The 26,432-nt window shown below is 46.0% G+C and overlaps 1 protein-coding gene across 1 annotated transcript in view; it reads right to left on the bottom strand.

Moving 5' to 3' along the window:
* fat2 (FAT atypical cadherin 2) overlaps nucleotides 1-15,727 on the bottom strand; it is a 113,129-nt gene extending 97,402 nt beyond the window's left edge. The window contains exons 1-2 of the mRNA XM_085995815.1: nucleotides 12,496-15,727; nucleotides 8,400-8,714 (exon numbers count right to left, since the gene is read on the bottom strand). Coding sequence (XP_085851941.1) covers nucleotides 8,400-8,714; nucleotides 12,496-15,727 — 3,547 coding nt within the window. The remainder of the gene's footprint in view (nucleotides 1-8,399; nucleotides 8,715-12,495) is intronic.
* Nucleotides 15,728-26,432: the final 10,705 nt, after the last annotated feature.

Genomic DNA, 26,432 nt, shown 5'->3' with positions numbered 1-26,432 from the left:
TGAATTTTTGCATCCCTATCAGGACCACAAGTTCATGTTCAGCTGGGGAGTAAAAGAAATGGTTACAAATTCCATCACTTGTTTTTGATATGACCATCAGTCTTGACTGCCCATGACTCACTTGAACACATCTGGCACATTGCTACAGAATGAGGCAAAGGACCACCCCTTCATTCCCAACTAAGTTGTGTTCTCATTGTGGAGAGCCAAAGTTAGGACCAGAGGATTCTCATACTACACTGGAGTAAGGATAAAAGGGACCATAGATTTGGAGTGAGCACACTGAAATTGTCAGTCATCCATGATGTTATTGATTGCAAACATTGTCCTAATCTGAGTAACTTCTTAGGTGGATTTATCTTAATAAAATACCTCAAAAATGACAATGCCTTTGTTTCAACTAACATGATTTCTGAACTTGAAAAAAGCCTAACTGAAGCTACAATGTCATCACCTAAATCTACTTCCTTTATATTGCTACGGTACAGCTTTAAGCCAAAGAAGGTCTGACGACTTACCGGAGATCCGCTATGAAGTATCACTAGATGCATCCAAGCACAACGTGGAGAAAACAATTTTCTTAGTCAAACATTTCATCTAAAAATGAAAATTCTGACAATAAAGAGAAAAATCTCTGATTGTGGCCTGTAATGACGACTGTCTGACCTGATGTAAGACCAATAAACCAGGGATCTTATGAACCCAACTAACAGAAAAGGAGATATAACTGAAGGAAGGGAAGGAAACAATGATTTGGGGAATGACAAAGGGAAAGGGAAGAATTGGAGAAAGGGAGAAGATGGTCATAAAAGGGAAAGGGAAGATGTGGAACCTGATTACATATTCAGATTTGAGCAATTTACTGGAGTTGTGAATTTCACAAGTTTGGTGTTGACAAATTTCTCAACATTTTTGATGTTATCAGCGAATAATATTGTTCATTCATTGGATAATCAGTTAGAATGGGAATTTATCAGCAGTTTTTTTAGCAAATTCTCCAACCTTAGTAAATAAATTAAACCTTAAAACTTCCTGTCTGGAGAAAAAATACTGTTTCTGCTTTCACGGTTTCACTAATTAACTAATTTTCATGTTGATAGTTTTATTGACTCATGCACAGACAAAGACTTCAGCAATTTTGTAAATTATTGTTATTCATAAATCTGATAAGTCATTAAGTTGACATTAAAAATTGGCACGGAATGTTTTTATATAAACAGGTTAGTTTCACAATTAGCCTTATTAATTGATGTAAATTGTTCCAAATGTCAAATTAGAATTTGTTCTTTCATCCCCTCCCCCAATTCCCAGCCCCCAAACTTGCTTTTTAATCTGTTTCATTTCCTGCTTTTTTCTCAGTTCTGACGAAGCGTCTTCGACCTGAAACGTTAACTCTGTTTCTCTCTCCACGGATGTTGCCTGGCCTGCTGAGTTTTTCCAGCGTTTTCTGTTGTTATTAAACAAAGTGACTGTTGTTATTGAGGCAAACAGTGGGGATAAATTGTTGGCTTGAATGAAAGAAGTAGAAGCTGTTTGACTAGATTTAGCTGGGGAGCAAATTAATGTTGCTCTGGACAAAGAGGTACAAACATACGAAAATTACGGGCAGGAAAAGACCAGTTGGTCCATCAAGCCTGCCCCACACTCATGATGGCTGGAGCATCATGACTAGGTGCTTCCTACCCCCCATTCCTCAGCCACGTAATCTCTGATAGTTACTGTAGGTTTATGATAAAAGGTGAATAAGATCAGCCTCTTTGCTGTAATACTAGGTCACGCAGATCAGAGGATCAGAAAATCCAGGTTTGATTCTCTATCTCAGCAGAATTATCGGATCACAGCCAGGACAGCAATTGGAACCCAATATTTTGCCTCAAGGGAAAGCAATTTTTCTATCTCTAGTTCGGCTTAAGACTTGTCAGTTTTGTGTTTATATCCCTCTACACCCACAAGCACAAATAACTTGTTCATTATCATATTATTCATTCTTTTCACCATTTTAAAAGATCACAAGCTAATTATGGATGAGGAAGGCCATGCAGCCCATCTTGATTAATCCATCCAGAGAGGTCCTAACACCCGCCCTCCCTCCACCCGCCCCCCCCCCGCCCCCCCACCCACCAGCCACCCGCATTGCAGCATCCAATTATTCTTTAAATAATTCCAGGACATTTGCCTCCACTACTCTATCTGGAATTTTATTTCACATGTTATTCACTCATTTTGCAAAGAAAAATTTCCTGATATCTATCTTGAATGTACCCATCTCTAGCTTGAACCTGTGTCCCAAAGGCTTAATTTTTTCTATACCTTTAACGATCATATATACAGTCCCCACCACTTAAAACGTCCACCTTTCAAATGGGTAGTCGCTTATATCGGCCAAAAAACTATAACCATTATCCATATGCACTAACGTCAATATGAAAGTTGCCGGTTATAGAGTCACAAGGGGTCTGTTTATTATGGGCAGAAACTGACTGCAGTTTTAATAAAGCTGAGAGCGCCTGATACCTTTCAGTGTTTAGAAATCGCCTTGATCCAAAGTCACAGCAGAGTTTGTGTGATGGGAGGAATCCAAGAATCTGAGGGGAGCTGCTAACAGTTATTGGACCTGGAGAAACTGATAGGGAGCTGAAAAATGCCTACAGTATTGGCTCAGTACAGACCCAAGAAACAAGCCACAGCAAACCGTTCAATAAATTTAACTTGCTGCCTCTCTGCAGACCAGCCCTTTCACTGATACACTGGGCGGCTCTGAAAAGAGCGAACTGCACTGGATTCATTCTTGGCGGCTTTACTTGCTCCTAGTGCTCCCAGCACATTGTCCGTCAGCTCCACGGTCTCAACAGTCAAGGTACTCAAGAACAGCAGCCAGATAGACAGGAGGTTCTACCCTTGTACAATATCCAGTGAATATGACCAACACGGAACAGAAGAGCCGCTCTCATGTCTTTTCTCAATTGCCGTAGAAATCTGGTGTTCACCAACCAGAACAGGATGCACTGTGCACGTTGCCGCACCACTTAGGGACTCGAAAAAGCGGACACCCGCTATAAGAGGTGAGTGCTGTACCTCTATAAGATCACCTTTCAGATGTCTTCTTTCCAGGCTGAAAAGTCTGAGTCTCAGACCCTTGACACTGGGGATTGGCCTTGTGGATCTCTTGTTTCTTGGCGATTAGATCTGGAGGCAGCATTCATGATGCAGTGTGCCAAGAGCACGATAAGGTTTGATCATCACCTGCCCAGACTTACATTCTATTGCCTTGGCTGTGTCGTTCAACATTTTATTGGCTTTGTTGATTGTTGCTCTGCATTGGTTGGGCATGTTTCGCTTCAGGTCTGTCTACTAAGGCTCCTAGATTTCTTTAATCTCATCCATAGCTATTTCAACACCATTCATGGAGTATGCTTGTCGCCTACTTTTTCTTTCTATGTGTAAGGCTTCACATTTTCTGCCCGCTTAAATATTCAATGGAAATAAAAATAGGGAGAGACGTAACATGGGCTGCCGATTAGTTATCACCCAATACAAGGTCAACATTACCCCCTCCCCCCACCTCCAATGTTTAGCTGCTATGGTGGCGTTTTGTTTAACCTATCTCTTTAAGACAACTGCTTAAGTACTCCCGGTGGGGGAAGTGGTCTAAATAAACACGTTAAGGTCACTTGTTGAAAAATGATTTTGTAGATGGAGAACAGCTTGTAAATTACTGGTTCACAGCCTCAGGGAAAGACCGGGTTACACAAAGTCAGAAGAACAGGAGCAAATAACTGGCTTGCTTTCTATATTTTTGAAGCGTGAGGCAAGAATTCTCCCATGCTTTCGCACATGGGGAATCAAAGACCAAGTGTAATATTCAGGTGAAGTAGGGTTAGAGGGCTCAGGACAATTGGTCCAAGATGTACATACTTCAGTCCCCATTTCAAAGTCATACATTCTATCCTTATTTTTGGATTTATATTATAAATTCTTATGTCCACGTAACTGTCTATATTACCAGCACTTTCACTGATGGGAGGGTGTCATTACAATGTGGCCAGCTTACATAGTCAATTTCCATTATAAATGTGGACAATGGAATTTACGCAGCTGTAAATTCAGTAAATGTATTATATACTAGCAGGAGTGCCCGGCGGTGCCGAGGGTTTTTTGAGGGCATGTTGTTGTTGGAAGAGAGAGAGAGACTGGGGGGAAGGGAGAGAGAGAGATTGGGGGGAAGAGAGAGAGAGAGACGGGGGGGGGAGAAGAGAGAGATGGGGGAGAAGAGAGAGACGTGGGGGAAGAGAGAGACAGGGGGGAAGAGAGAGAGAGAGAGACTTAGGGGAGAAGAGAGAGACGAGGTGGAAGAGAGAGACGTGGGGGAAGAAAGAGACGGGGGGAAGAGAGAGAGAGAGAGACTTGGGGGGGAAGAGAGAGAGAGAGACTGCTGGATTTAGTTCGGGATTAGCCTGGAGAGAGAGGGGGGAAGGAGCGCCTCAGGCCTGGCCCGATGGACCCCTGCGAAGGAAGGAAGGAAAGAAGAAGGCGAGCTCTTACTCCCTGTCCCACCCCCTCACTCTTTCCCTCCCTCACCCTCTCTCTCTCCCTGCCCCTGTCTCTCCCTGCTTTACTCTCTCTCCCTCCCTCCCCTCTCCTCTCCCTCCCTGCCCCTCTCCTCACCCCTTGCCCTCCCTCTCCCTCCCTCCCCCTGTCTCTCCCTCCCTCCCTCCCCCTGTCTCTCCCTCCCTCCCTCCCCCTGTCTCTCCCTCCCCCCCCCCTGTCTCTCCCTCCTTTCCGGTACCAGAATGGAGTCAGTCCGACATCGGGAGGCTGGGTGCCCATCGCTCCGAAGCGAGCCCGGGGTTCCTCATCATTAACGCGGCGGGCCTTTGGACCCGGTTGGCTGGGCGGCAGACAAACGCCTTTCGCTGCGGTGGGGGGGTGAGAGAGACGCCGCCGCTCACCTGCTCGCTTCCCTCTTCCCCCGGGCTTTCGGGCTGCGCGGGGAAGAGAGAGTGAGACGCCGCCGCTCACCTGCTCGCTTCCCTCTTCCCCCGGGCTTTCGGGCTGCGCGGGGAAGAGAGAGTGAGACGCCGCCGCTCACCTGCTCGCTTCCCTCTTCCCCCGGGCTTTCGGGCTGCGCGGGGAAGAGAGAGAGAGAGACTGGGGGGGAGAGTGAGACGCCGTCGCTCACCTGCTCGCTTCCCTCTTCCCCCGGGCTTTCAGGCTGCGCGGGGAAGAGAGAGAGAGAGACTGGGGGGGAGAGTGAGACGCCGCCGGTTGCCGAGGTAACCCTCCTCCCTGAGTGGCTACAGGCTGTGAGAGAGGCCCGGGCCCGGTTGCCGGGGAAAACCTTCTTCTCCCCACCCCCGCCCTCCTGAGGGGCTACAGGCTGTGAGAGAGGACCGGGCCCGGTTGCCGGGGAAATCCTTCCCCACCTCAACTCGCTCCCAAAATCCCCTCCACACACATACAAAGTGGGAAAAATAAATCAAGAGTTAGGAATCAAGATGGCCGCCACCGGGGAAACCCTTCCCCACCTCAACTCGCTCCCAAAATCCCCTCCACACACACACAAAGTGGGAAAAATAAATCAAGAGTTAGGAATCAAGATGGCTGCCACTCACCTCAGCTCAGAAGGATTAGGCCCGCCCACACACACAATGAAACGCCCCCCATGACCCACCAATTGGTCAACCATCAGGTTAATCCCCTGTACAATTGGTCAACCATCACGTCACTCAACGCTAATGAGCGGAATGTTGCCGTTTTTAAAAATCTTTTTTGTATACTGTCGGAACAATTTTTGTCTGACCAAAAAGTAAATACACCTATTAGACTCCCCTAATGATAAGCTTTCTTTTGATATAACATATGTGTAGGTACGCTCTCTTTTGATTGTATAGCCGGACAGACAGACAGAAAGAGAGACAAACCGCTTTATATATATAGATAGCTGAGAGTTCAATCTGCTTTTTAGTAATTTCTTCTGAATAATCAAAAACTGCATTAACTGTGTCACAGACAAAACCAAAGAACGCCATTATATCAAAGAACAGATTGTATGCGCCTGTTATAAATGACAAAGAATGCTATGATTTGATGCATTTTTCAAGTATCAGTTGCAGCTGGGTGTTACAACCTGGAGGTAGAGAAACTACGGCCGAGATTTTGCGGGGGGTTAGCGGGCGGAATCTGTAGCGAGTCGGGTGGGAAAATGTTTTTTTTTGACAGTGGGTCGGGAACCAGAGAGTGTTGAAAAGAAAGGTTTCAATGTTTGACAGCACATTAACAGAAACTTTACATTAAAATTGGATAAATCACCCAAGTGGCTACCCTTGTGTGTTGTTAGTTTGTATGATTGCACTAGGATGGGGGTGAGTATGAGGGGTGGCTGGTGAGATCGGAATGTGATAATGTAGATAGAGAGAGAGGGATGGGTGGAGGTGTAAGGTAAGTTGGTGTGAGTAAGGATGTGCAGGAGTAGGGTAGGGAAGGCAGAATGATGGGGATGTGATAAGAGGCACAACAGGATGAAGGTGAGTGTGGCTTTGTACTAACATTTCATGATCTACTGAGATCATTGAAAGGTTTGCGCCACTGCACCCAGGTCCTCCTGACAACATTCCTGCTTGTGACCTCCTGTGCAATGTGCAACCAGGCTGTGTTGATCTCCTGGGGAAGTCTCTTCCGCCCATGGGATGGGAAGAGAGCCTCCCTCTGTGCTGTGACTCCCTCCATAAGCATATGGAGGGAGTCATGGGAGAAACTGGGTGCAGCCCTGCACCTCTGTGCAATGATTGTCAGTGTTTGCAGCACTTCAATGCTGCAGAACACCGACAGCACAAACGTCAAAAGAAAGGTGGACATGGTCCCTTTAAGGAAACCGGCTCAAGTCACGTCATGAATGACGTCACCAGACCCGCTTCCTTCTAATAGGGCCAGGTAATGCGCTGGGCGGACTTACCAAGCCCCATTGAGGTAAGTTCATTTTAGGCAGCAGGATGGAGCCAGCAGTAAGGTCTCGACCTGCCACCGACATCGCTTGCCCCGGACCGCCAAGGTGAGCAAAATCTCGACCTACATGCCTTTGCAGCAAGGAGAACAACTACATAACTAATAAAAGCAAACAAGGAACAACATCGAACAGCCTTGCATCTGCTCAACTAATCTTTAAGGATTTAAACTATTTCAGTCTTGGTCAAATCTAATCATCAATTGGCCAAAGTTCAATTGAAAGGAGTTTTAAATATTGCAACTCTAGCTGTCAATTATTTAAAGGTAGTGATGTCAAAAAATGACATGTTCAAGCTCAGCAATAATGTAATGACAAGTTAAATATTGTTGGTAATTTCTCCTTTTTACCAACATAAATTTATATTGCAAGTTGAATAAAGTATCTCCTCGATGCTGTTAACCAGTTTTTTGAACTTGTATTTAAGTGTCAGTTTTGCTTTTGCTTAAGCAACGGTATTCTGCAGCTTTCTATTAATGAAACCTTGGAGAAGGTAACTACAATTTGATAAAAAATGACCGGGAACCAGAAACCCCCCCCCCCAAAATCCGCACTATCCAAGAACAAAACAAAATGCTTTATCCTGCTGACAGATACTGGAATGACCAGAACTGTTGTAGACAGGCAGCAACATCTCCAGGACCCTATCCATTCTAATCCATTCATAAAGAGATTTATGCACCAGCCCGATTTGCACAGGTAGAGGCTTAATCAGAGTCCATCTATGTACAAATTAATGAATCATAACACACTGGGTTAGAGAAGTCTATCAATAACCCTTCAGTGCATTTATCAGTTGTGGCTCAGTTGGTAGCACACTTGCCTCTGAGTCAGAAGGTTGTAGGTTCAAGTCCCACTCCAGGGACTTGAGCACATAAATCTAGGCCAATACTCCAGTGCAGTGCTGAGGGAGTGCTGCACTGTTGGAGGTGCCGTCTTTCGGATGAGGCGTTAAACTGAGAAGGATGGTGTTGTGCTGGCCAATATTTATCCCTCAATCCACGTAACAAAAACAGATTTACCTGGTCATTATCAAATTGCTGTTTGTGGGAGCTGGCTGTGCACAAATTGGCTGCCGCATTTCCCACATTACAAGAGTGACTACACTCCAAAAGTACTTCATTGGCTGTAAAGTGCTTTGAGACGTCTGGTGGTTGTGAAAGGCGCTATATAAATGCAAGTCTTTCTTTCTTATATTTTGTCTATAAACCTGTCGTTCATGAAAACTTTTAACAAATTTGAAATTCCCACCTCCTGTGGGTAAAGGTAATGAGGAATTCATGAAGACATACATTTGGAATAACACTATAGAGGGAAGACAATAGCTACATAAGCAAACAAAACCATGAGGAAATACTGAACATTTAAAAAGTAAGGGTTTCAGACAATATTAACATACCAGTATTTGGGTCAATAGCAAAGAATCCTCTTGGGTTTTCACTAGTGATCCTGTAGGTCAGCCGGCCCTGTGAACTGGAATCAGGGTCATCAGCATCAATGCGAAGGACTGACTTATCTTTCGGGGAGTTTTCAATGATTGAGGTATAGTAAACGGGCGCTGTGGTCTGAGGAGGATTATCATTAACATCTATAATTTTGATGAAGACTTCGGTTGAAGTGACCAGAGGGGTGGCACCTAAATCCGTTGCAAGAACTGTCAACCAGTAGTGGGGGTATCTTTCACGATCAAGGAGCTCTGCAGTCTGTATTATTCCTGTAATCAAAAGGAAACACATTTATCTTTAATGACTGATTTTTCCTTTTATCATGTGACTATACATGTTTCCTTTATCCTGAGGAACAGGCAAGCAACTCAGGTTTTATGTAATGTAGAAGACAATTAGAGGGTAATTTTAAATTAATTCACTGGGGGGGGGACCCATGGGATCGGGGCAATGCTGGTTTTACGCTTTGCCTGATTTTACTCCCCATTGAAGTCAGCGGAGAATAATATCGGGCGGGTTGTAAATCCAACGTTCCACCCGATCCCGTTGGTTTCCCAATGGGCAGGTTATGTTAAAACTGCCCTTTTAATATTGCTCCAGAGATACCAGCCCTGAGGAGGCAGGTTTGGAGGTGGGACTGCTGGCAAAATCAAAAAGAATGGGAGCGGGTCGCGAACCCGCTCCCAACCCGTCTCCAAACAGGGACCCGAATCCTAGTGGCGGGAAGAGGATTATAGCCACTTAACTGCCTGTTAACAGGTAGTTAACAGGCAGTTAAGAATCTTTTTCCCATTTTGAGACTTCTGCTGCAGGCTTCCTGATGCCGAGGAACCCGCCAGGGTAAGTGAGGCGTGCTGTGGGTCTGTTGTAATGTTTGTGTAGATGACAGCTGCAGAAGTGGTGTGAAGGATCCAATGGGACACTGGTGAGTATCAGAGGTAAGGAGATGTGGGGAAAGTCATTTTTTATGTGTTTAGAATTTTCTGTAGGCGACAAGCTTTGAAGTGTTTGTGTGGCCTCACCTCATTGGGAGAAGTGACAGATGGCTTCTGTAACCTCACCTGCAGCTGCCATCTGTTTTATCCTAAGGAGAGAGTAACTGGAGTGTCTGGGTGCAAGGGCTCACCTTTGGACAGTGGTTGTCAGTGTTTGATAGCACCTCAGTGTCCCTTTAAGAAAACTGGCAGATGAAGCATCATCAACTGATGTCATCTGACACCGGCTTTCCCTTAATTAGCCGGCAAGCCCACAGGGCGGGCTTAACAAGGCCAATCAGGGAAAATAGTGTCTGTGTGTCAGGCGTCTCTGGGGGCGGGACTAGAACCCAGGTGGAGGCAGTCCCGCCCCCAACTCGTCTCGGCAGGTAAAATCCAGCCCGTCAGTATCTTGCCAGAAGTGTTCCCATGTTCCCATGAAATGCACTAGATGAGTCATGTATAGAATGAGGAGGTGGATATATAAACCTTACAGAGTTAGCAAATATGCAAGAGCACTGGCAATGGCTCCCCCAGGTGACCAAGTGGGGTAAGCGGTGTGGTTCTACTCTCACAAGTCCCACAGTTGACTGATTTCAGTTCTCACAGTGCAGGTGGAGGAGGAGATGTAGGTATGTCCACACAAATCAGGTAGGAATAGAATCGGTTTCAGCAATGATACGCCCAGAATTGAATAGCTTTGTGTCATCTTTTCAAAGAAATACCCATTTAACTGAATTGAAAGCAAATTATTGACCTGGTTAGGAGTTTGGTTAGGCAGTAGAAGACAGAGTGTAGGGATAATGGGTATGTCATAGAGTCATAACGGCACAGAAGGAGGCCATTCGGCCGATCGATTCCATGCTGGCTCACTGCAGAGCAGTCCAGTCAGTCTCACTCCCCTGCTGTATCCTTGTAGTTTATTTCCCTCAAGTGCCTATCCAGTCTCCCCTTGAAAACATTGTCTCAAATTGGAAAGAAAAGCTATTTAATTCTGGGAGTATCATTGCTGAAACCGATTCTATTCCTACCTGATTTGTGGGGCCTCAACTAATCACTATATTTATTAATGACTTAGGTAACACAATAGAGAGCCATTTATCCAAATTTGCTGAAGACATTGGTGGCATAGTAAGTAGTGTAGATGGGAGCATACAATTACAGAGACATTGATAGATTAAGTGAGTGGGCAGAACTGTGGTAGATGGATTTCAACACATGGTAAGTGTGAGGTCATCCGTTTTTGACCAAAAAAGGATAGATCCGAGTATTTTTTAAATGGTGAAAAGCTACGAACAGTGGAGGTCCAAAGAGATGTAGGGGTTAATGCACACAGATCACTAAGATGTAGTAGTCAGGTACAAAAACTATACGAAAAGTCTAATGGAATGTTGCCCCTTTAAATCTAGAGGACTAGAAATTTTGCTACAGCTATACAAAGCATTGGTTAGACCAGATCTGAAGTACTGTACAGTTCTGGGAACCCCACCTTATATAAATCTAAGTTGTTGTTGCTATTGTTGTAGACAGGATATATTGGCGTTGGCAGGAGTGCAGCGCAGATTCACCAGAATGTTACCAGGGCTCCAAGGGTTAGATTATGAGGAGAGATTACATACACTAGGCATTTATTCCCTGGAATATCCCCGGGTGATCTGACTGAGGTTTTTAGGATTTTGAAAGGAATTGATAGGGTAGAGAGAAGCCTTTTTCACGGGTGGCGGAGTCTAGGACAAGGGGACATAACCTTAAAATGAGAGCCAGGCCATTCAGGAGAGAAGTTAGGAAACACTTCTTCACGCGAAGGGTGGTAGAAGTGTAGAACTCTCTCCTACAATAAGTAGTAGATGCCAGCTCAATGAGTAATTTTAAATCTGAGATCGATAGATTTTTGCTAGCCAAGGGTATTAATGGATCTGGAGCCAAGGCGGGTACACGGAGTTTGTATACAGATCAGCCATGATCTTATTGAATGGCGGAACAGGCTTGAGGGGTTGAATGGCCTACTTCTGTTTCTATGCTCCTATGTACTGATAGGCTACTGTTACATGCAGGATTCATCATCTTCAGGAAACAAGGGAGGACTGTTGACAAAAACACTAAAAACAGTGGCCTTTAGATTTACCCTCTTGCAAATAAACTAAAACTCAAAATGAATGACAAAATGTTCAGGCCATTTATCGTGTTCATTTCTGGTACGCAACACATTTTCATTTACAATATTCATCCAGTTCCAAAAATGTTCAAGCTATGCAGCAAGCCTTTGTGCAAATGGTATTTTCAAATCTCAGGGCTGTTTCCATACAGAATGGGTGCACCTCCTTAACTTCAATACAATTTTCAAACCACAAATCCAACTGACAGATTTTCAAATGTTTTAACATGCAGAGCCACACAGATTTCTTACATAGGTAATGGTGTGTTCCCCCTTAAACCGTGTTTAGTATAAAGAAACATTCTGTAATTTCTGTTATTCCTGTAGTTTGAGGGTCTGGGGGTCATTTTGATTTTGGGTGATAACATAAAACGGGCGTTAGCGATTCAGCCGCCCATTATACATCTCTCTCAATTTTCAAAGATTTCCAAGCTATTGACTCCAATCTACTGATATTTCCCATGAAGACTCAATAAGATTAACACATATTCCAACTCAGTGATAGTTCCATCAGGCCAATCAGGAATACTGTTCTATGTGGCACTGCACTGTGTGTTTGTTTATGGATCATTCAGAATTAATACCAAGACCTCATTATCATAACTTTATTTTCTAATCTTACCTGAAGCTCCAGTGCAGCTGGTAAAGGAAACTGAACTAGTTTACATTCATCCCTGATAAGAACTGCTTTTTTAATCCTTCAATTTGTAATGAGGTTTGACTTTATTTTGTAAAATGACAATACATTTTAGACGACTTGCAAGTCTTTAGAAAAGCTCAATCCTCAAACATTCAGTAATAATACTTATTTTTCAGAGATTATTGTGAAATCAGATCAATATGACATTCACTCAAATTAGTGTGATCAGGTAGCCTAAGTGGTTGTCTATTCTTGTTCAGCATTTGTGCTCATGTTCTTACCTGTTTCTTCATTAATGGTGAAGACTCCAAGACCTGTTCCACCCTTGATCAAATATCGTATCTCACCATCCTTCCCTTTGTCTTCATCCTGAGCAGTGAGTGTCATCACTGACGTTCCCACATGTACCCCTTCACTGACAGAGTCTTTGAACACAAAGGAGGAGAAGTGTGGTCGATGCAGGTTTTCATTGACATCAATCACTTCAATTTCCACATAACAGGTGGAGCTCAGAGGATAGGGTTTTCCACTGTCAGCAGCATGAGCTGTTAGATTATAAAAATTCTTAGTTTCAAAGTCTAATTGCTTATTGATACGGATAGCTCCTACTATTTTGTCAATTCTGAATGTATTTTCTCTAGTTGTTATCAGGTTGTAGCGCACTTCACCTCCTTGTCCTAGATCTGGATCATAGGCCTCAAGCCACACTATGACAGTCCCTACTGGAATATCTTCAGGAACTCTCACCCTGTAGTAGGATGGGACAAACTGAGGTGGATTATCATTGACATCTTCTAAGACTACTGTTAGATCAATGGTTGAAAATAGCTGGGGGTCCAGTTGAGGCTGATCTTTGGCTTCGATTTTCAAAACATATACTGGATGAAGCTCTCGATCTAATTTGCCAGTGACACGCACTATACCTGAAGTTTTGTCAATGGAAAATGTTTTGGTATCAGTCAGAAGTGAGTATTTTATTTTTCCGTTTTCTCCCAGGTCATTATCTTTAGCCTTTACCTGGGCTATAGTCCTTCCAAGCTCTGCATTTTCATGCACTATTACTGAATAACTATCTTGCAAGAATATTGGCTTATTATCATTTGCATCCAGCACATGCACTGTTAACAGCCTCCAAGAGGATTTCTGAGGCCTTCCAAGATCATAAATTGTAATGTTTAAAGTATAAAGATTTATTTTTTCGTAATCTAAGGGTAACACAACTTTCAGCTCTCCAGTCTCCATCTCTGCAATGAAGCAGCTGTCTTCATTTCCATCTGAGATCACATAGACCAGCTTGCCATTGAAACCAGAGTCAGGATCAGTTGCACGAATATTCAAGATGGTTGAATAGACTGGGATGTTCTCTCTTATGTCAATGGAGCTTGGGAAATTAATATCAAATTGTGGAGTGTGAGCATTGACAATGTGGATATAAGAGAATGAATCTTCTTCATGAGGTTGATGATGTGGTTTAACAGAAAGCAGCAGAGTCTCTGCTAACATTTTAATTGCTCCAGTGTCTTTGCAATGCATGCTGACCATTTTCAGGCTATCTGTAACAGTGAGGTTAACATCTATAGTGGAAGCATAGTTCTCCCCATCTGTGGCTGCGATTTTAAGATTTAAAAATGACATCTTATTGGCAGGACTGTAAGAGAAGGGGTTCTTCAACGTTAGTGCACCAGAAATTGGATTGAGATCAAAGAAATCTAGTTCATTACCAGACAAAAGCTCATATCTGATCCCTTGCAGTTCATCTGCGTCTACTGCTGAGACAGTGGTGATGAGGTGTCCAACAGTGAGATTTCTTGAAACATTACCATGGCAATTGTCCTTCTCAAACAGTGGCTTGTTGTCATTCACATTCTTCAAGTAAATTGTGACAGGAACTTCCATTTCATAGTCATATGGTGATCCCCAGTCCGAGGCCCAAACTCGTAAATGGTACACTCGCTGCATGAGTTCATAGTCCAGGTCCTCAGATGTCACAATGGTCCCAGTGAAAGGATGAATGTTGAAAGGAACAGGGGCTACATTGGCAATGCTGTATGTCACATAGCCATTTTCACCTTGGTCTTTGTCAGTTGCATTGACTGTTAAGATACTTGTTCCAATTTGGACATTTTCATCAATACTCCCCTGGTATGAAGAAGCTCTGAACTCTGGAGCATTATTATTGGTGTCTATGAGATCAATAATAATACTGGTTGAGATCTGACCAACACTGGTCTTTACTTTCAATTCAAAATGGTCTTGTTCCAAGAAATTCAGTGCAGCAGTAGTGGTAATGAGACCAGTTTGACGATTTATCCTAAATTTTGTACTGTCATGACTGCGCACCAGATAATATGCCTGATTTGGAAGTTTAGGCTGAGCTTTAACCATTACAACAGGACTATTTGGTGGTGCAAACTCACACAATCTAACCTCATAAAGATCTTCCTCAAACTTTAAGGCTTCAGGCTGCTTTGCTGGTATGTGAATGACTTTTATTGGTGAATAGTTAGTTGGGTTGCTTTTATCTCTGGCTTGCAGAGACAAATTATAGCCAAGGGAATTGCTCGCCCAGTTTGCCTCTCTGTTATATATTAGCTTGAACTCCCTACTGCCTTGGTAGAATGGTGCCACTCTGAAATGGTGCGATGAATCCCCTTCCACAATGTCCACTGCATCTACTCCTTCTTCTGCAGTGATAATAGCATGTGTAGTATCATGGTCAGTTCCAGGAGAGATGAGACGTACAGAGAGAATTCCTGGCACTCTCATACCAGCTTGCTCTACATTGACAGTCAGCTTCGCCACACTGCCAATCCCACTGCCTCCATACAGCTTCATCATGCGGTCCACTGCCAAGATTTCTAGGTTATACCGCTTTAGAGTTGTGTAATTCAGGCTTCCTGCCAGCATGACAATGCCACTACTGGGATGAATGGCAAACACATCGGTCCTGTCTTTGAAAGCATAATAAAACTCTGCATTACTTCCGACGTCTGCATCTGTTGCAGTGACTCTGGCAACACTGGATCTCAATGGGGTATCCTCTGTTATGGAGACAGTGTATGACAGTGGTGAAAAAAGGGGACGCAAGTCATTTTTATCAAGGATTTGGATCATCACCTTGGTCCACACTTCATGTTGGAATGTTCTGTCAGATGCCTGGACTGTCAGTAGATAATGATCCTTTACTTCTCTGTTCAAAACAGCCATGTTGGAACTTCTGGTCCTTATGCGCAAAAAGCAGAAATCGCCTACCAAGTATTCCTCGGCTTTGAACACATTCATATTGTCTCCAGAAACAATTTTGTATTTAATGTTCCCGACAGCCTCTGTGATTTGAATGCCCATTTTTACATTGCTTTCGATGTAGGTCTTGGGGGAGGAATTTTCATAGATAGTAGCATTGTAAACATGGTGGGTGAATTGGAAAGGTGAGGTGTGTGGTTTCTCCAGATTCACTTCAGAAATGCCAACCATCACCAAAAGTGCAACGAGTCGTAAGCTTTTTGCTGCCATGGTTCGGCGCATTGGTGCCCTTCTTAAAATCTGCAGGAAGACAATTGAAAGTGATTAGCTCCTTAGGACCACAAGATCCGAATATTACAAAACCAGCAAATCTAGAGATAAAACTCTTCACTCCCATTTAAAGTTCAAACTCATCTTTGACTCTAGTTTGAATCTGGATATCCTGGTGTGCCAGTGTCATGGAGGCTTCCCACTGTCTGGCCTCAGCAAATCCGGCAAATGTATATTGGGTTGCCATCAGCTATCACAGCAGGGAATCACAGTGGTAACATCCTCTAAGTTCAGTGTATAGGTTTCTCACCAGCACACATTAAAAATAAGTAAACACCATTGCCCACTTTTTCCCCCATCACTTAAGAACCAGGATCCTCCTGTCACAGTGTGGTATATTGATATAGGTATCCCCAAGAAGCACAGTAAGAAGAGGCAAAGTTTGAATCCTAGAAGTTAATCCATTAGGAAAAATAATCTATAATGTTACTAAGTCATTCTTAAGTTATTGTCCAGTCCACTCCATGGCTTCTGATTCTCTCCTCCCGTATGCTTCTTAAGAACATAAGAAATAGGAGCAGGAGTAGGCCATACGGCCCCTCGAGCCTGCTCCGCCATTCAATAAGATCATGGCTGATCATTGACCTTAACTTCACTTTCCCGCCCAATCTCCATGCCCTTGATTCCCTTAAAGTCCAAAACGCTATCTATCTCAGCCTTGAATATACTCAAAGACTCAGCATTCACAGCCCTCTGGGGCAGAGAATTCCAAAGATTCACAACCCTCTGAGTGAAGAAATTCCTCCTCATCTTGGTCTTAAATGGCCTGAGAATATGCCCCCTAGTTCTAAACACTCCAGCCAGGGGAAACAACCGCTCAGCATCTACCCTGTCAATCCCCTTCAGAATCTTGTATGTTTCAATGAGATCACCTCTCATTCTTCTAAACTCCAGAGAGTATAGGCCCATTCTACACAATCTCTCATCATAAGACAGCCCTCTCATCCCAGGAATCAATCTAGTGAACCTTCGTTGCACCGCCTCCAAGGCAAGTATATCCTTCCTTGGATAAGGAGACTAAAACTGTGCACAGTACTCCAGGTGTGGTCTCACCAAGGCCCTGTACAATTGTAGAAAGACTTTCTTACTCTTACACTCCAACCCCCTTGCAATAAAAGCCAACATGCCATTTGCCTTCCTTATTGCTTGCTGTACGTGCATGCTAACTTTCTGTGTTTCTTGCACGAGGCCACCCAAATCTCTCTGAACACCAACATTTAAAAGTTTCTCACCATTTAAAAAATATTCTGTATTTCTATTCTTCCTACCAAAGTGAATAACCTCCTTTAGGTCACTCTGCTTCACTCTACACGTACTCAGTCTTCTATTCTTTCCTCCATGCCTGCTTCTGTTCTCCATGCACTTCTGAGTTCCCTCCTTGCATAAGTTGTCTCCTATACATTGGTATACATCTGTATAGCATCTTCCTCCTGGTCACATTCCAACCAGCAAGATATTCAGGCAATTCATATGGGAACTGGGGCAGGTCCAGCTTTCCCTGTGGTCTGAAGCTATTCTGTTCTCTACAATTGCAATATACTGATTTTAGAGCATAGGGAGAGTCTGGGATGCCCCCAAACTCTCGAAATTATTCTGAAATCTCTTTTGTTAAAAGTGCCAGAGCAGGAGTATACTCACATTTACATGGAGCCCAATTGGAAAGAGATGAGATTCTGATCAGACAAGGGAACAAGGACAATTTTATAAAAAATAAGCTTACAGGAGGAGAAACAGGAAGGTTAAATCTCCAGATGGTGAAATGCATAGCATCTTCGTGTTAAGTGGGGGGGCGGTGGTCATGATGCACGCAGGGGCCAACCGGAGGAGTCAGTGTGGGGTCCGATGGATTTCAGTCCTAGGCTCACATTATACTGTAATGTGGTCAGTTAACTGCCAGCATGAAATAGTGAAAAAATAGGGCAGTAATAGTAGGGGATTTCAACTTCCCTAATATTAACTGGGATAAAATTAGTGTGAAAGATATAGAGGGAGCAGAATTCTTAAAATGTATTCAGGAGAACTTTTTTAGCCAGTACGTAGCAAGCCCAACAAGAGAGGGGGTGGTTCTTGACCTAGATTTAGGGAATGAAGCTGGGCAGGTGGAAAGGGTATCAGTGGGAGAGCATTGTGGTAAACCACTGTCATACCTGTCTGTGTCTGTATGTGTATTCCACTAGGTACAGGTCTGGACTTGCCTCGGCTGACTCCTCCCACTATTCCAGGTATATCAGTGACTACCTCCCAGTCCCTTAGTATTCTGGACGGGTCGACCACTCGAGACAAGACCTTCATTCTTTAGTTAATAAAAGCCTGATTGTTACTCGCTCAACCTCAGTCTTTTGAGTAATTGATGGCGCATCAAGCATATTGATGGTAGTGATCACAATTCAGTTAGATTTAGGGTAGTTATGGAAAAGGACAAGGAGAGACCAGGAATAAAATTTCTCAATTGGGGAAAAGCTAATTTTACTAAGCTGAGAGCTGATTTAGCCAAAGTGGACTGGAGACAGAAACTTGAAGGTAAATCAGTGTCAGAGCAGTGGGAGGCATTCAAGGGGGAGATAGTGATGGCTCAGAGCAAGTATGTTCCCTTAAAGAAAAAGGGTGGGACTAACAAATCTAGAGCTCCCTAGATGTCAAGGGACATACAGAGTAGGATAAAGAAAAAAAGGGAAGCTTATGACAGATACCGAGGGCTCAATACTGCAGAAAGCCGAGAGGAGTATAGAAAGTGCAGGGGTGAAATTAAAAAGGAAATTAGGAAAGCAAAGAGAGGGCATGAAAAAATATTGGCTAATAAAATCAAGGAAAACACAAAGATGTTTTATAAATACATTATGAGCAAGAGGATAACTAAAGTAAGAGTAGGGCCTATTAGGGACCATAAAGGTAACCTGTGTGTGGAGGCGGAAGACATGGGTATGGTTCTTAATGAATACTTTGCGTCTGTTTTCACAAAAGAGAGGGATGATGCAGACATTGCAATCAGGGAGGAGGAGTGTGAAATATTAGATGAAATAAATATAGTGAAAGAGGAAGTATTAAGGGGTTTAGCATCTTTGAAAGTGGACAAATCCCCAGGCCCAGATGAAATGTATCCCAGATTGTTAAGAGAAGTAAGAGAGGAAATAGCAGAGGCTCTGACCATCATTTTCCAATCCTCTCTGGCTACAGGTGTTGTGCCAGAGGACTGGAGGACTGCTAACATGGTACAGTTGTTTAAAAAGGGAGAAAGGGATAGACCGAGTACTTATAGGCCAGTCGGGAGTGGTTAAGGCGATGGTCTTGAAAGCCATTGGGATTTCCCCATGTAGGTTTGAAACACGGCACGGACATGATGGGCAGAAATGTAACTTTCTATGATTCTAAATATCTGACTAAATTGATTGAATTTTTTGAGGAGGCAACAAGGAGGGTCGATGAGGGTAGTGCGTTTGATGTAGTCTATATGGATTTTAGCAAGGCTTTTGATAAGGTCCCGCATGGCAGACTGGTCACGAAAGTAAAAGCCCATGGGATCCAAGGCAAAGTGGCAAGTTGGATCCAAAATTGGCTCAGAGGCAGGAAACAAAGGGTAATGGTTGAAGGGTGTTTTTGTGACTGGAAGGCTGTTTCCAGTGGGGTTCCGCAGGGCTCAGTACTGGGTCCTCTGCTTTTGTGGTATATATCAATGATTTTGACTTGAATGTAAGAAGTTTGCAGATGATACAAAAATTGGCCGTGTGGTTGATAATGGAAGAAGAAAGCTGCAGACTGCAGGAAGATATCAATGGACTAGTCTTGCTAACAAGGCAAGGGAATACACTATAAATGGTAAGACACTGAGAAGTGCAGAAGATCAGAGGGACCTTGGAGTGCAAGTGCTGGAAAGTGGGATTAGGGTGGATAGCTCTCTGTCGGCCGGCGCGGACAAGATGGGCCAAATGGCCTCCTTCTGTGCTGTAAATTTCTATGATTCTATGAAATGCTCTCCCTAATACGCAGCTCGCCAATCTGGAGATGGGATAGTGTGAAGGGTGGTCATTTGTGAAGGGGTCTGCAGCAGCACCTTAAAGGTAAGATTTACTTAGCGTTGGGAATACAAATAAGCAGGACTTTGGAGCAGCAAGTATTGTGCGTGAGAAACCTACAGCAGCAAGTACATAATATTTCAAAGCCTTTAAAGGTACAAAACCCATGGGTAACCTCCATAGAATGGTTTCTCAAACCTCCATCCAGCCTTCCCTGACAGCAGCAGCCCTTTAATCATTGCTGGAAATGGCTGCCTCCCAACTTGCAGGAACCGGTGGTAGTCGAAAATGGCATCGGGGTCTTAACTGCAACGTTGGACCCTGATTTTTGCAGATCTGTATGAGGCTCTCGCCTGTGTCCGATGGGAGTTCTGGCCACCAGGATGCAGGCCCACCTAGCAATCACGGCGGACATCGGCACAGTGGTAAGTTGGCACGAGTACCTGCCAATTAACTGTGGCCCTGTTCACGCCCCTTGTTTAAAGTGCAAATGGGTGCGGTATCGATGCACACATCAGGCCATAATTACAATATCAGCAGTGAAGCTTGTGAGGGTCGCAGGATGCCAGTGAAACAATCCTGGATATGGGGGTAGAAATTTGCCTTGGACGATAGCGCAGATCAGGCAGCAACTTTCCCCCTGTGCGGCGCGCGGTTGCGCACCGATCGGGAGGTCCCGCGCAGGCTGCTCAACAGCTGTCCCGCTGGAAAAAATATCGCGCATGCGTGGGCGCGCAGCAAATTTAAAGGGACCGCGCACAACAAAAAAATTAGAGGGAACATTATCGGGCAGTATCGCTTTTGTTGCCCGTTATACACTCTGACCAGATATTCAGCTCCATTGACATCAATGGAATTAAATATCGGGTGAGGCGTATAGCAGGCAGCTGATGTGATATTATGCCCATTTTGCACTACCGCTCAAGGCGCGTTTCTACCCTATTGCATCTAAGCCATGCTAAATATTCCCTTTTTAAATATTTGACACATGGATATAAAAACAATGACATTTATGGCATTTAAGAGAGAGTCAATTTGAGAATCGGTCAGGTAACAATAATAAGGGCCACAGGTATTCTAACTATTTAGACCTAGTACAACACCACTGCACAGCACAGCACAGGTTTATCTTTCAAAGCAAATACTTTAAGCAGGTTCCTGTGATTCAGCGTTGTTGCTACATGTCAGAAATTTAATAGCACACTGCTTTTCGCTCTAATGTTCAACCTCAGAGGTCAAGTGTGCAGATAGCAGTTGTTTATAAAAGCTTTACCCTCATGCCCAAACTAATCTGAACGTGTACCATTAGGAATGGAATACATTAACTCCTATTCTATGTGCCCTTTAAAATAGCTCAGGAGACCTGAAGCAAAGTTAGCCAATCATACAGGATGTAATAGAATGTTCATTATTTCCTGACAATTATACAGCGGTGCAGTACATCTCGTTCCTGAAGCTTCCTTTGACTCATGCGGATTACAGATCAATCATCTGATTCAGTGGTGCTCGTCACGGGGCCTGGGTGCATGTTGAGGCCCACCTCCCCTTCGTTTATGGCCCTTGGCAGACATAGGTTTCTCTGGGCCTCCAATCATGGCCTGCCTAGCTGCTCAATGTTGCCAGAGCTGGCAATCAGCTTTGTTCCCTCTCCTTTTCTTACCAGCAACAAAAGAAAACTCTATCAGCAGGCAACCCTGTCCCAGTAGATGAAAAACCCGATTAAATTAGAACTGATCAACAGAGCTATTTAATAAGATTATTGGTCCAGCGGTTCTCTTAATAGCTCAGCGGGTTTATCCAGTGGATGGAAGATTCCAAATTAGGCCTCTCATTTGTGTTGAGTTAGGTGCACGGCAATTGGACCCAACACTCCCGAATTCCCATCCTTGATGGCTCTCCAGTGACTCCTGCTGGAAGTTTATATAACAGTGACTACACTTCAAAAGTACTTCAATGGCGGTGAAGCGCTTTAGGATGACCTGAACAACAACAACAACAACTTGTTTTTATATAGCACCTTTACCGTAGTAAAAGGTCCCAAGGCGCTTCACAGGAATATTAAAAGACAAAAAATTTGACACCAAGCCACATAAGGGGAAATTAGGGCAGGTGACCAAAAGCTTGGTCAAAGAGGTAGGTTTTAAGGAGCATCTTAAAGGAGGAAAGAGAGGTGGTGAGGCGGAGAGGTTTAGGCAAGGAATTCCAGACCTTAGGACCTAGGCAACAGAAGGCACGGCCACCAATGGTGGAGCTGTGGCAGAGCCAATGAATGACTCTGGGCAACTGTATATAATTCCCTTTAGCGATGTTCTAACACCAGCCTAAGCCTGTACCATTGTGTTAGACATTACTGCGTTTTGTATATAGTGTTTGTATGTACGGGGCATGGCCCCTTTAAGAGCGCGGGAAAACGCGGGCAAACGCGATGACGTCACGTCGCAAACCACGTGACTGTCCGGGCAGTCCTCGTGGAATCTCCATCTTGTTAAGACCTGTTTTCGTGGTTCTCCTGTATCGATCTTAACGAACTGTTTGAACTCGTTTAGTCTTACATTAAAGACCTGTTTGATTGATCTCCTGAGTCGACCTCAGTTATTGGTTAGGAACGTCAATTCCTACATTGGTGACCCCGTTTTTTGTGAACATTTTTCGCAAAAAGATCACAGCATGGAGGCCAACGCCATTTCGCTGAAGCTACCACAGTTCTGGGAGCAGCAAGCTACCTCGTGGTTCATTCAGGTCGAGGCACAGTTCGCCCTGAGGGACATCGTTGCGGGTCAGACCAAATATCTCTATGTGGTCTCCACACTCGACAGCTCTACCGCCTCACGGATCGTCACCCTCCTCAAGAACCCTCCAATGGAGCACAAGTATGAAACCCTCAAGGCGCAGTTGCTGCAAGTTTTCGGGCTCACTAAATCGGAGCGCGCCCGTCGATTGCTCACTATGCCCGGGCTCAGGGACTCCAAGCCTTCAGAGTTGATGAGCCAAATGCTCACACTCCTGGGCTCAGAACCGGAATGCTTCCTATTCCGTGAACTATTCCTCAGCCAGCTGCCGGAGCAGGTGCAAGCTGCCCTGGCCAGATCCGAGGTGGAAGACTGCGTGGCACTCGCAGCAGAAGCGGACAAAATTTTCGCGGTAATGCAGCAGTACTGCACCGCCACGAGGCGCCCAACCCCCACAGATGCCGCCCCAGCTCATCAGCCTGCTGGGCTGTGTTTCTACCACGCGCAGTTCGGCGCGAAGGCGTGACGTTGCCGCCCTCCCTGCAGCTTTCCCCAAAAAAAAACAACTGCGAACACCGAGGACCGGGTCTAACGGGAGCCCCGCGGCCGCGATGGCGATCGGCAACGCGGGCAAGTTGCTTTTCATCACCGATACACTCTCCAGTCGTCGTTTTCTGTGCGACACCAGAGCGCAGTGCAGCATTTTACCCGCGTCCGCCCTCGATGTGCAGGCAGGGAATCACGGCCTCGCCCTTGAAGCAGCCAATGGCGGGGCAATTCGGACCTTCGGAAGACTGCGAGTGGAGGTGTGCTTCGGGGGAGCAACGTTTTCACTGGGAGTTTGTGACAGCCAAGGTTTCTCAACCCATTCTTGGCGTGGATTTCCTCTGCGCCAACAGCTTCCTGGTCGACGCGAAGAACCGGCGGTTGATCAACGCGGCAACTTTCAATTCTATCCCTTGTTACCGTAGTAACACTATGTCGCGCACCGTCGCCTGTGCTTTCCCGACTCCTGACGAGTTCGCTCGTCTGCTCGCCGAATTTCCCGACCTGACAAGACCCACGTTCTCCTCCACAGCCACGAAACATGGTGTGGAACACCACATCACCACCAATGGCCCCCCGGTCTACGCGCGGGCCCGGCGCCTGGAACCTGGCAAGCTGGCGGTCGCAAAGGCAGAGTTCGCGACCATGGAACGGTTAGGAATTATTCGCCGGTCGAATAGTCCCTGGTCTTCACCCCTCCATATCGTCCCGAAGCCTGGCGACGGATGGCGACCGTGCGACGACTATCGACGCCACCACTCCTGATCGGTACCCGATCCCCCACATCCAGGATTTCTCTGCCCATTTGGCAGGGAGCACCGTCTTCTCGAAAGTCGACCTTGTACGGGGCTACCACCAGGTCCCAGTGCACCCACAGGACGTCCAGAAGACCGCAGTCATCACCCCATTCGGCCTCTTCAAGTTTCTGCGAATGCCGTTTGGATTAAAGAACGCCGCCCAGGCTTTCCAACGCCTGATGGACTCCGTGCTGCAGGACCTCAAGTTCCTCTTCGTCTACCTGGACGATATCCTAATTGCCAGTCCCACTAAAGAAGAACATATCTGTCACCTACGCACCCTTTTTCGACGCCTCAGCCAACACGGCCTGATTATCAACCTGGCCAAGTGTCAGTTTGGCCTGCGCCAAATTGATTTCCTGGGACATTGCATCACCGCAGAGGGAGCGGTTCCTTACAAGCGAAGGTAGAGGCGGTGATATCCTTCCCACGCCCGCAAAGCATTAAGGCCCTGCAGGAATTCCTAGGCATGGTAAACTTTTACCACCGTTTCGTGCCTAAGGCAGCACTACTCATGCAGCCCCTGTACGAGGCCCTCAAGGGCAAGACTGGCAAGAACCCGGTAGACTGGACGGATGACATGGCCCGGGCGTTCGACGACACCAAAAGCGCCTTAGCCAACGCAACCATGCTGGCGCACCTGCTGCCAGGAGCCACCATCCCCCTCACCACCGACGCGTCAGACTACGCAATCGGCGTCATGCAAGAGCAGTGGGTGAACGGGACGTGGCAGCCGTTGGCATTCTTCAGCCGTCAACTACGGCGGAACGAGAGCGTATAGCACATTCGACCGGGAGTTGCTCGCCCTTTTTCTGGCCATCCGCCATTTTCGCTTCCTCCTGGAAGGACGTCCTTTTGCCACCTTTGTGGACCATAAGTCACTAACTTTTGCTATGGCCAAGACCGCCGAACCGTGGTCATCCCGACAGCACCGTCAACTGACCTACATATCCGAATTCACCATGGATACACAGCACGTGGCCGGTAAGGACAACCTGGTGGCAGACTGCCTCTCCCGCGCGACCGTCAATACGGTTCATTTGGGCATCGATTACGCCCTTATGGCAGCGGACCAAGCCTCAGACCCAGAAGTCCAAGCCTGCAGAACGACCGTCACTGGCCTCCGGTTGGCCGACGTCAAGTTCCATTCGGCAGGTACCACTCTGTTGTGTGACGTCTCCGTACGTGACCCTCGCCCGGTCGTGCCGGTCGTCTGGTGCCATAAAGTGTTCGACGCCATACATGGGTTATCACACCCAGGAATGAAGGCCTCTCAGAAGCTGATGTCAGCGAAATTCGTATGGCATGGCATGCACAAGGATGTCCGCGACTGGGCCAACACCTGCGTGGTCTGCCAAAAGGCCAAAGTACAGCGCCACGTCAAAGCTCCGTTGGCCACCTTCACAGTTCCGGAGCAATGTTTTGACCATGTCAATGTGGACCTGGTAGGACCACTCCCACCCTCCCATGGTTTTTCACACATCCTGACCATGGTTGACTGCACCACCAGATGGCCGGAGGCGGTTCCCCTGTCATCCACTACTTCGGCGGACGTGGCCAGGGCATTCATTTCCACCTGGGTCGCCCGTTTTGGAGTGCCCGCAGATATTTCTTCCGACAGAGGACCGCAGTTTTCCTCTGAACTCTGGAATGCAGTGGCCCAAGGGCTCAGTGTCAAATTACATCGCACCACAACCTACCACCCACAGGCGAATGGCCTCTGTGAACGTTTCCACCGATCACTGATAGCCGGCCTGAGGGCCAGCCTCCAGGACACTGGATGGGCAGACAAGCTACCGTGGGTCCTGTTGGGCCTTTGCACGGCCCCCAAAGAAGACCTTCGTTCTTCATCAGCGGAGCTGGTGTACGGTCAGCCGCTGCGAATCCCGGGGGATTTCCTGCCAGCTTCGATGAAGCCATGGTCCGTGTCTGACCAGCTTACTAGTCACCAGGAGGCGGCCAGATGCTTCGCACCGGTGCCCACTTCGCACCACGGGCTGCGGAGTTCGCACGTTCCCCCGGAGCTTCACAAGGCTGAGTACGTCTTTATTCGCCACGATGCTCATAGGGATCCACGCAAGGCTCCATATACTGGTCCCTTCCACGTGTTGGAGGCAGGGGACAAAACCTTCACGGTAGATGTCGGTGGTAAACCGGACCACATTTCGGTCAATCGCTTAAAGCCAGCACATTTGGACCTCGACCGCCCCGTCGAGACAGCACAACCGCCGAGACGGGGTCGGCCACCCGTCGCCGTTACAGCAGACCAAGTGCAACTGCCCGCCAGACCGCCAGCCGCCCAGCAGCCTCCACCTCAGGAGTACAGGAGTCGTTCCGACAGGCTCATCAGACCCCCTCACCGTTTGACTTTGTCCGTTAAAGCGAATTCTGGGGGGGCGCATGTGGCGGAGCCACTGAATGACTCTGGGCAACTGTATATAATTCCCTTTAACGATGTTCTACCATTAGCCTAAGCCGGTACCATTGTGTTAGACATTACTGTGTTTTGTATATAGTGTTTGTATGTACGGGGCGTGGCCCCTTTAAGAGCGCGGGAAAACGC

Source organism: Somniosus microcephalus, chromosome 8 (assembly GCF_052327205.1).
Source record: "Somniosus microcephalus isolate GS21.2 chromosome 8, FLI_Smic_1.0, whole genome shotgun sequence".
NCBI lineage: Eukaryota > Metazoa > Chordata > Chondrichthyes > Squaliformes > Somniosidae > Somniosus > Somniosus microcephalus.
This window is presented reverse-complemented; position numbering and strand designations above follow the sequence as displayed.